At 41.1% G+C, this 10,828-nt stretch overlaps 1 protein-coding gene across 4 annotated transcripts in view; it reads right to left on the bottom strand.

The window, feature by feature from the left end:
- Positions 1-10,828, bottom strand: part of LOC110099420 (E3 ubiquitin protein ligase DRIP2-like) — a 49,988-nt gene that overhangs the window by 33,410 nt on the left and 5,750 nt on the right. For 3 of the 4 annotated variants that reach the window (XM_020826557.2, XM_028697931.1, XM_028697932.1), the window contains exon 2: positions 6,584-6,683. In XM_020826557.2, the coding sequence (XP_020682216.1) occupies positions 6,584-6,683 (100 nt within the window). The remainder of the gene's footprint in view (positions 1-6,583; positions 6,684-10,828) is intronic. The other variant, XM_020826561.2, reaches the window with a different exon arrangement.

Raw genomic sequence — 10,828 nt, 5'->3', positions numbered from 1 at the left:
CTTAATCGAAAGTTCTCTCTCGTTATCGGGAGGGGTAATTAACTATAGGAGCTTGCGCCTATAGGAAACCAGAACTCAGATCATAAAGTCCTCGCAAAATGAGGGCGAAATCTCTGGGTAGTGTCTTATCTACAAACCCATCTGCCTTCCAAAATTTACCCCGGAACATATTCCGTTAAAACTCCCCTCGCTCCAAAAAATAAAAAAGAAATCGCGCGGCGGGGAGGCCGGGGCCAAATTTTTGGAGCCCACAATATTGGAAACAAAAAATCCTTTGTAAGACATGAACGATGTTTGACCAACTTAAAATTTTAAACAATAACCTTTAGAAAACAAAAATATAAACAAAGCGATCAAATTGTTATGATATGCTGCAACAGGGTTATGTCGAGGCATTCCTTGGAAAGATGAATATTCATAAATCTGGAAATCATTATGATAGGAAATACTTGAGTTCACAAGCAACCCTATCAATAATTGGTGAAAACAGTAAAAATAATAAAAGAACGATGAAGAAATCCCACAAAAATAGTAGCTTTGATTATAGAATCAAATTCAAACCAAACACAAAGAAAGATACAATTGATCCCCTATTCGTGAGGAGGATCGTCTCTTCCCAATCTTTAGACAAGAGTCTAGAGCCCAAGACGCCAAAGTGACTACAAGAAAATAATAACCAACGCATACCCTAACCCTTCCCCTTCATACCTATTTATAACCCTCAACCCTAGCCATAAACGCCCCTCCCCTTGCCTAAAATACTGTTTTTAAATTAATTCAAATAGGGTGTGGGCCCTGATGCTAAGCAACAACCCAAGGAGGCGGTTTGAACCGCCTCCTATAGACCATTGTCGGCCCAGGTGGGGCCGACTGGGTCGGTTCTGGATGAACCGACCTATCATTACCGTCCTCCCAAAGAACCACCTTATCCTCAAGGTGGAAGGAAGGAAACTAATGCTTTACCAGCTCATAAGGTTCCCAGTTTGCCTCATAATCTGGAAGATCCTTCCACTTGATTAATACTTCCTTTATCCCTCCCTCTCCCTGGTGCACCCCTTGTAATTTACAGGGTTCCAAAATCACTTCTAAATCTTCTGTTAAAGTGACTGGTAACTCGAATCCGGCTGAACAATCTCCAATAGCTCTTTTTAGCTGAGATACATCAAAAATTGGGTGTATAGTTGTTGTTGGTGGTAGATTCAGCTGATATGCTACCACCCCAATTTTCTCCAATACTTCATAAGGTCCAAAGTACCTTGGAGCGAGCTTCTTATTGCTTTTGTTGGCCATTGTCTTATGCCCTATAGGGTTGGAGTTTTAAGAAAACCTTCTCCCCAACTTCGAACTGGACGTCCTTCCTATGTCCATCAACTTGATGTTTCATAATTTGTTGAGTTCTCAAAAGGTGTTTCTTCAGTTCTTCTAACACTTTGTCCCTTTCCTCCAAGTATTCCTCTACTAAAGACACGGGAGTGTTGCTACTCCCAAAGTGCACCAAGGAGGATTCCTTCCATACAACACCCTGAAGGGGGTTATCTGAGAAGCAGAATGATTAGAGGTGTTGTACCAATATTCTGCCTATGACATCCATTTGGCCCATAACTTAGGTTTCTCTGACACGAAGCACCTCAGATAGGTCTCCAAGCTCCTATTAACCACTTATATTTGGTCATCTGTTTGTGGGTGGTAGGTAGTACTCCTCTTTAGAATTGTTCCCTGTAACCTAAACAACTCCCTCCATAAATGGTTGAGGAATATCTTGTATGTATCTGATACTATTGTCTCTGGTACTCCATGTAATCTGACTATCTCCCTGATGAAAGTTATTGCCACTGTTGTTGCGGTGTAAGGGTGTCGTAAAGGAATGAAGTGTGAGTACTTGCTGAGTCTGTCTACCACTACCATAATGACTATGAATCATTATGATCTTGGTAGACCATCTATAAAATCCATGGACACTTCCTCCCATATCCTGTTTGGAAGTGTCAAGGGTTGTAGTAGTCCTCATGGACCCATTGCCATATATTTATTTCTCTGGCACACTTCACACTTCGTCATCATCTCTTCAACATCTTTGTACATCCCCTTCCAGTAAAGCTCAGATGCCAACCTTCTATAGGTCTTCTGGACCCCTGAATGTCCTCCAACTGCACTGTCGTGGAACTCCTGCAATAAGTGGGGAATGTATATGGAGTTTGGTGGCATCACAAACCTCCCTTTATGCAAGAGTCTTCCTCCTTCAAGAGAGTACCCTGTGTGGCTATTCTCACCTTTCATCAAATCTTCTCTGATCTTCTTCAACTCCTCATTCTGCATACTCTCTTCCTTGATAGCCCCCAGTCTATCATCAGTGGTACTGAAACAGTCAACTCCTGAAGCTCTCCAAAACATATGGATAAGGCATCTGCCGCTTTATTTTTCAAGCACGGCCTGTACTGGATTTCAAAATCATAGCCTAGTAACTTGGACAACCACCTTTGATGCTCCTCAGTAACCATTCTTTGCTCCAACAGGTACTTCAAACTCCTCTGATCCGTCCGGACTATGAAATGCCTCCTCAATAGGTAAGGGCAACACTTCTAAACAGCCAAAATAATGGCCATCAACTCCCTCTCATATACCGACTTCAGTCTAGCTTTGGTTGATAGCACTTGACTGAAATATGCTATAGGTCGGTGATTTTGCATCAGCACTGCCTTCAACCCATATCCTGACTCATCCGTCTCTACTATAAAGACCTGGCCGAAGTTCGGAAGACCTAAAACTAGAACTGTAGTCATGTCTTTCTTTAATTTCTCAAATGCCTGAGTTACTGCCTCTCCCCATACAAAATTATCCTTCTTCAGTTGCTTGGTAAAGGGCCAAGCTATGGTACTATACCTCCTCGTAAATCTCCTATAGTACCCTGTTAGTCATAAGAACCCTCTCAACTCTCTTAGGTTCCTAGGCATAGGCCATCTCTGCATTGCCTCAATTTTTGTTTGGTCGGCCCCCGCTCCCTCCTTAGACGCTACATGTTCCAAGTACTCCACACTGGACTGGGCGAAACTGCACCTCTTTAGGTTGGCTCTTCGTTGATTTTCTTGTAAAACTTCCAGAATCATCCTCAAGTGCTCCAGACGCTCCTCCTCAGTTTTGTTGTACACTAGGATGTCATCAAAGAACACCATAACAAACTTCCTGAGGTATTGCTTGAACATTCTGTTCATCAAGGACTGGAAAGTAACGAGGGTGTTAGTAAGCCCAAACGGCATCACCACCTTCATGTGTTCTGAAAGTTGCCTTTGAAACGTCTGCCTCCCTCATCCTGATATGATGGTACCCAGATTTCAAATTCAGCTTGGAAAATATGACTGCCCCGCACAATTCATCTACGAGCTCATCAATTACTGAAATAGGGAACTTGTCTAGCACTGTCCCCTTATTCAAAGCACTGTAGTCTACACATAACCGCCAGCTCTCATCCTTCATCTTGACCAGTAGGACTGGACTAGAGAAAGGGCTGACGCTAGGCCTGATGATCCCGACCTCCAGCATCTCCCGAATCAGCTTCTCAATTTCATCCTTCTGAAGCTGAGGGTAGCGGTAGGGACGAACACTGATCGGCGACACCCCATCCTTTAAAGTAATGGCATGCTCCAATTTCCTCTATAGTGGTAGGCCTTTGGGAGGTTGAAAGGCCTCGTTGTAACGTTGTATGAGTGGTTGTACTGAAGAGGGAATGTCATGCTACTCTTCCAATCTTACACCCTCCAAGCGATGCAACTCCACCAAATATCCTCCTCCCACCTCCTCTATGGTTCTGATCAGGGACTTGAGAGATACTCCAATTTTAGATAGCCATGCATCACACTGAATCATCACTTGCTTCCCTTCAACCACCAGTTTCATTCTCAAAGTCCCCCAATTGACCTTGGTCTCTCCCAAGGTCTGTAATCACTTCATTCCCAGAATAACATCGGTGCTTCCCAATTCCAAGGAAAGAAAGTCCTCCTTCATATGTATCCTCTAAATGGTCAACACCATTACCCTACAAACTCCTCTTCCCATTTTCACATTTCCCATGTCCATCATCACCCCATAGTCCCATATATCCACTAAATTCACCCCAAGTAGATCTACCATCTGGGTGGAGATGAAATTGTGGGTTGCCCCACTATTTATCAACACTACCACCTCCCTCTCGGCTATCTCTCCATTTACCTTCATAGTGTAATTCAGGGTGAATCCCACTATTGAGTTTAGGGAGACTTTTGCCACATCCAGATGCAATTTCTCCTCTTCCTTCATCTCTAGCCCGCTTCCACCTCCCTCTTCAGCTTCCTCATCATCACAGACGGTGATAACCTGAAGAGCTCGATCCTTACACCTATGCCCCGGCATGTACTTCTCGTCGCATCTAAAACATAACCCCTTTGCCCTCGTTTCCTGTACCGCCTTCTCAGTCATCCTTTTGAAATTTCCCCCATTTCTCCCTCCTCCAGCTCTCTACTTAGGCACTTCCTTTGGACTCCATGGTGCTGCCTCCATGGGAGCTAAGAAGGTGGTGGTCATTTTGTACGACCCCTGTGAACTGCTCCCTCTAGTCCCTTTCTCTAGCTGCCTCGATCCTCCACCAACTGGACTAGCTCCATGGCCTCCCCTAGGTCCCTAGCCTCATCACCCTAACTGCCCGTATCTCGTATTTCAGCCCCTTCATAAAGTTTCCCTCTAATATTGTCTCAGAGAGCTGGTCTAATATGTTGGTCAGGTACTCAAACTTGTCACGATATTTTGTCACCGTCCTCTCCTGTGTCAAGGCAAAAAATTGCTCATAGAAGTCTCCTTCCCTTCCTGTTCAGAAACGTTCTAGTAAGCATTCATTGAACTCACTCCAGCTTCGAATGGGTTGCCTCATGTCTAACCATTTGTACCATGCTAATGCCTTCCCCTCCTAACACAATCCGGCCGCCATTAGCTTTTCTTCCTCCGTTAATCCGTTGACTATGAAATATCGTTCCACCTTATAGATCCAGCCATGACCATCCTCGCCCTCAAAGATGGGCATCTTCAGCTTCCTCACCTTCGGGTCACTCCAGTGGCCTTTGAGTCCTCCATAACCTCCCATTCCACAAGATGGAAATGCTCCCCAGTTGTCAAGATCTTCCCTCTGACGATCATAACCAAACCCTTCATCAACTTTCCCTCTTCTTCTTTCAAAATCAGCACCTCGGTAGAGGAAATCTCCCCTTCTCCCCACAAAATCAGCACCCCTCCTTTCGTAGCCCATACTTATCTCCTCCCTAGAAAGGGGTTATAGAGGTGGCATGACATCCTCTCCCTCAAGGATCTCCACTTCCGGATTTTCCCTCCCCCTAAGCGGTTCGGATTCCCTCCTCTCCCACTGCCGTCAGTGGTTTCCCTTGCTTCTGATGTCGTCGGATTGGTCTTCACTTCTAGTATTTTTCTTCAACATCTCTTCCAAGGCGAACTTCTCTTCTATCTTTTCATTATTGGATGTAATCTAATTTGGAAATCATAAAACTTTTCCTTCAAATCTGATTTTAGTTATCTGATTTCGCCTACCAAGACTTCAACATTCTTCCTAGCCATCTTTCTTCCCAAGAATCACAAGAGATCTTCTTCCGGATGCGAAAAAACCACTGAAATTACAGAATTTCAGCCGCCGATGGTCCCAAGACGAGGCTCTGATACCAATTTGATAGAAAATACTTTAGTTCGCAAGCAACCATAACGGGAAATACTTGAGTTTGCAAGCAACCCTATCAATAATTGGTGAATACAGTGAAAATAATACAAGAACGATGAAGAAATTCCACAAAAACAGTAACTTTGATTATAGAATCAAATTCAAATCAAACACAAAGAAAGATACAATTGATCCCCTATTTGAGACGAGGATCGTCTCTCCCAAGTCTCTAGACAAGAGTCTAGAGCCCAAGACGCCAAAGTGACTACAAGAAAATAATAACCAAAGCATACCCTAACCCTTCCCCTTCATACCTATTTATAGCCCTCAGCCCTAACCATAAACGCCCCTCCCCTTGCCTAAAATACTATTTTTAAAATTAATTCAAATAGGGTGTGGGCCCTTATGCTAGGTGGCAACCCAAGGGAGGAGGTTTGAACCGCCTCTTGTAGACCATTGCCGGCCCAGGTGGGGCCGAATGGGTCGATTCAGAATGAACCGACCTATCAAAGGTCGGTTCTGGATGAACCAACCTATCACATTATAAACAAACAGTGCAATAAACAAGTTTGTCACTGTCGGAACATTTGTAATAAGCTGTTAGTGGAAGATATCACACTTAAAACATGCTAATGTATCCTCTTAACAAAATTGACAGGCCTCATTTAACAAGAAGGGTCGTTAAAACTTAAAAGATAAAATATGGCAGCACAGCATAAATCTAGAAGAACTAGATACAAGTTTCTCAAAAAATAAATAAATATGGAAAGTGATCTACAAACAAACCTCTTTGGCACAAGCAATGTATGTATTCTTTCTATAACAATAGTAGATTGACCAACAATAGCCCAATGGTGAAAAATGACAAAATGGAAAACACTATTGGAAACTCACCTTAGCTTCTCTAATGGAACGCAGCCCAAATCAATGTTACATATAGGACAGCAATCAGCATCCTCATCAGCTAGATTGTCGAAAATGCATTTCCTGCAAACTAATTCAAATATGTGTATATCATCATGAAAATAACAAAAATAACTGTTTTAATATAATGAAAATATAATGATAAAAAAATATAAATAATAATAATGATGATGATACAAAAGTAAACCCTTACTTCCATGCAACCTCATTCAAATCATGCATAAAGAACATGTCTAAAATATAGAAATAAGATGGGTGTGATAGGCATATAAATACACAACATTGAAGGTGGAAAAAATATTTAAATAAGGTGGCAATTTGATGCTATATGCATTGTTGTTAATGTGCATAGCAATCTAAGGGCCCCAATTTGTGTGGCTTGAGTTTGAATATGTTCCCACAGGAAATTGCTACTTTCGTAAGAAGATCATAACTAAGTCACCTTAAACACCTTTCGATTGGATGACAATCACCTTCATCTTTATATATTACTTTCAATAAGTTAGCATTGACTTCTTGGAGCATATTTTCAAAATTAATGGCGAGTTCTGGAAATGCCTTTCAAAATTTAGCAAACCTAACACAAGAGCTAAACAAAGACACATCTTGATGAGAGCAAAAATCTCTGGGGAGAGGGACCCCAAGAAAATTCTTGATCACCTCAAAAATAACAAGAGATAGACTTAGAAACTAAGTAAAGAGAAGAACAAACTCTTACATTTCATATTAAAAGACACTTACAAACTTTTGACTCAAGCGACTCAAACAAGACACCTTACAACTCTTACAAACGACACAAATAAAAAAGACCTAAACCTGCTTTCCAAGAGACGAAGGATACAATGAAGTGGATACTTGCGGAGAGACGAAAGAGATTAGAAGCCGAGAAGAAGGGTGGAAAGAACTCGCAAGTCTCCCCGAGAGATAGAAGAAGAAGAAGAAGCTCTCGAGCTCTTCCAAGAAAATCCGCATATTTCTTTATCAAAAATTCTCTTTTTTCATTCTCTAAAACATTCCAAAACATCTCATATTTATAGACATGAGAGGGGAATACAAACACCCCAAAAACCTTACACATTCTATATTAAATGAGGGAGATGAAAAGCCAACAGTCAACTCCAGGAAACAAAGCATCAAAGCCACGGAAAAGCCCCCAAACAGCCATTGGAAACAGCCCAGCTAGGGACCCAAAGAGGCAGCCGTGGAAACCTAAGAGGCCCGCACGGAACTTCTTTAATCTTTTCTTCATATTTCTTCAGGATCTCTTCTCATTCTTTCAGAAATTGATCTTGTAAACGTTGCATCTTCTTCATGTACCTTTCTGTACACAAGTGCATCCATGATTGAAGTTTGTACAGTTCATACAGCAGAGGATTTGATTATTCTGATGGAATCCATCTATCCAAAGGGTCTTCAATTTCATTTGTCTTGCTTTCTTCAATCTTTTAGTCTTTTTTCATTTTTTAAAAGAAAGACTCAACAATAAACTTGACTCAAAGACTCAACCTAAAAACTTAGACTCACAAAGACTTACAAGACTTATACGACTCACAAAACTCTCTCAACAAGACTTACACGACAAGACTTGACTTGACAAACCAACTTAAAAAAAATATAGGACTTCCTAACTTGCTCTGATACCAAAAATGATGCGAGCAAAAATCTCTGGAGAGAGGGACCCCAAGAAAATTCTTGATCACCTCAAAAATAACAAGAGAGAGACTCAGGAACTAAGTAAAGAGAAGAACAAACTCTTACATTTCATATTAAAAGACACTTACAAACTTTTGACTCAAGAGACTCAAACAAGGCACCTTACAACTCTTACAAACGACGCAAATAAAAAAGACCTAAACCTGCTTTCCAAGAGACGAAGGATACAATGAAGTGGATACTTGCGGAGAGACGAAAGAGATTAGAAGCCGAGAAGAAGGGTGGAAAGAACTCGCAAGTCTCCCCGAGAGATAGAAGAAGAAGAAGAAGCTCTCGAGCTCTTCCAAGAAAATCCGCATATTTCTTTATCAAAAATTCTCTTTTTTCATTCTCTAAAACATTCCAAAACATCTCATATTTATAGACATGAGAGGGGAATACAAACAGCCCCAAAAACCTTACACATTCTATATTAAATGAGGGAGATGAAAAGCCAACAGTCAACTCCATGAAACAAAGCATCAAAGCCACGGAAAAGCCCCCAAAACAGCCACGGGAAACAGCCCAGCCAGGGACCCGAAGATGTAGCCGCGAAAACCCAAGAGTCCCACACAGAACCGAGGCACCAAAGCACGGGAAAGGCCACTCAGCAGCCAACCGAGGAAGCCAAGGAGTTAAGCACAGAAAACAGCCAACATAGGAAATCTAAAAGCCATTTTGGAATCCCAAGGGACAAAATCAGAATTTTAAAAGATAAAACTATAAATAAAAAGCTATATAAATAAGACAATAAATGAACTAAAACCTAGCTAATAATGAGCTAACCTTTAGTTCAATAAATGAACTAAAAACCGGCTCATAATGAGCTAAATTTCAACTCAAAATTTATTGAGCTAGTAAGCTCGAGGGAAGTCAAAACCAAATTTTTTTGGGTTTGATCTGACCCCCCCCCTTTGCCTACATCACATCTCTATGGACTTGAAGCTTGATTGCAATTCCATTTCCCATGTAAATATTTTTTAGAAAGTCCATAATTAGTGTTATGATCACACAAAACCATTTGATAAACACTAGTAAAAATTCGTGAGTTCCTAGAAGCTATGAGCCATTGTAAGGGTTGTGGGTGTCAGTGATGCGGACATCCGACGTGGGCATTAATCAAAGGAAGAGACGAAGATCGACAGCTTAGATCCCTCCATTTTATCTTAGTTTATTAATTGTATTTTTTATTAATTATGCATTTTTTCATTTTACCCTTAAGGGTCTTGTCTTATGTAAGCCCAACGGGCAAAGTCGTCTTTTAGTTTCTTTTAAGGCATATATATAGAGGTCCTTGCACTTGTATTAAATCGATAAATGGATTAATAAAAAATATTATTTCTACACTTTGTTCTTGAGAGCTATAGGAGTTTTTAGGAGAGTGGAAGTCCCTATATGAGGGCAATGAAATATCCACCAACCGCAGGATGTGTCCGGGCCCATGGTTGAAGTCTCTAAGTGAGGGCATCGCATCACCCGTCAGCTGCAGGATGTGTCCGGGCTCACGGTTTATCTTCTTTCCCTATCTCCTTCCCTCTCTCTTTTCTCCCCTTATTCCGATTCTCGGCCACCACCTTCCCCTTCTCTCTACCGCCGGCTCCAATCTCCTCTCCACTACAAGTTTTCGTTTCTACTCCCCATACCCCCACCCCAACAATTAATTTCAAATTTAATTACCCCATCACATTTAATGCTATGGTCCACATACATCGAATGTGGACATCTTTCCTCCCTCCTCCTTTGGCTGCCCCCCTCCCCTCTATCCTAATGATTTCCTTCCTAATTAAAGGCTCCAATTAAGAAGATAATTAACTCCTCTCTTCCCTCCCTTCTTTTATTGTTTGAATTTCAAATTCAAATCCATTAAGGGAAATCTAAGATGAAATATTATATCTTTATTATTATATTACCCCCCCCCTTGTTCTACATCAGTCAGCCAGAACTAGATAGTAGCAACATTGCTCAGGTCAGCCTCAATGCATCAGTCACTCACAATAAACACCAAAAGATACACAATGTTTATAGTCAACTCGCATTTGGCCAGATTGAGATAAAGATGTTGTTTCCGTAAGGTTATGAATATTTCTTTTAGATGATGCAAGTGGTATTCTAATGATGAATTATAAATTAAAATATCATCAAAGTAAGAAGCAGTTAATTCATCAAAGAATAGTTCGAGTACCCCCATTCATCAATCAGACGAGCGTGCATGGTGAATCGCCCTAACATGCATGGCATGACTCTCCACCCAAATAGTCCTATATTTTAAAAGATAAATTCTATTTATCACCTAATTATATGCGTATTTGATAACACCCACTGTGGAAGTCAAGTTTCGAGAATGTAGAGAACCCGTGAAGCTTCTCCAATAGGTCTTCTAGTTGAAGCATAGCAAAGCGATATTCATTTATGATTTTGTTGATTGCATGGTTATCGATACACATACACCTTTTTTTCTTCTCCTTTTAGCATAAGTAATGATGTCATATCGCAATGACTCAAACTATGTATATAGAGTTGCTT

This window comes from Dendrobium catenatum, unplaced genomic scaffold (genome assembly GCF_001605985.2).
Source record: "Dendrobium catenatum unplaced genomic scaffold, ASM160598v2 fragScaff_scaffold_1022, whole genome shotgun sequence".
NCBI classification, from domain to species: Eukaryota; Viridiplantae; Streptophyta; class Magnoliopsida; order Asparagales; family Orchidaceae; genus Dendrobium; species Dendrobium catenatum.
The sequence above is the reverse complement of the archived record's forward strand: the minus strand, read 5'-3'. Positions and strand labels throughout refer to the sequence as shown.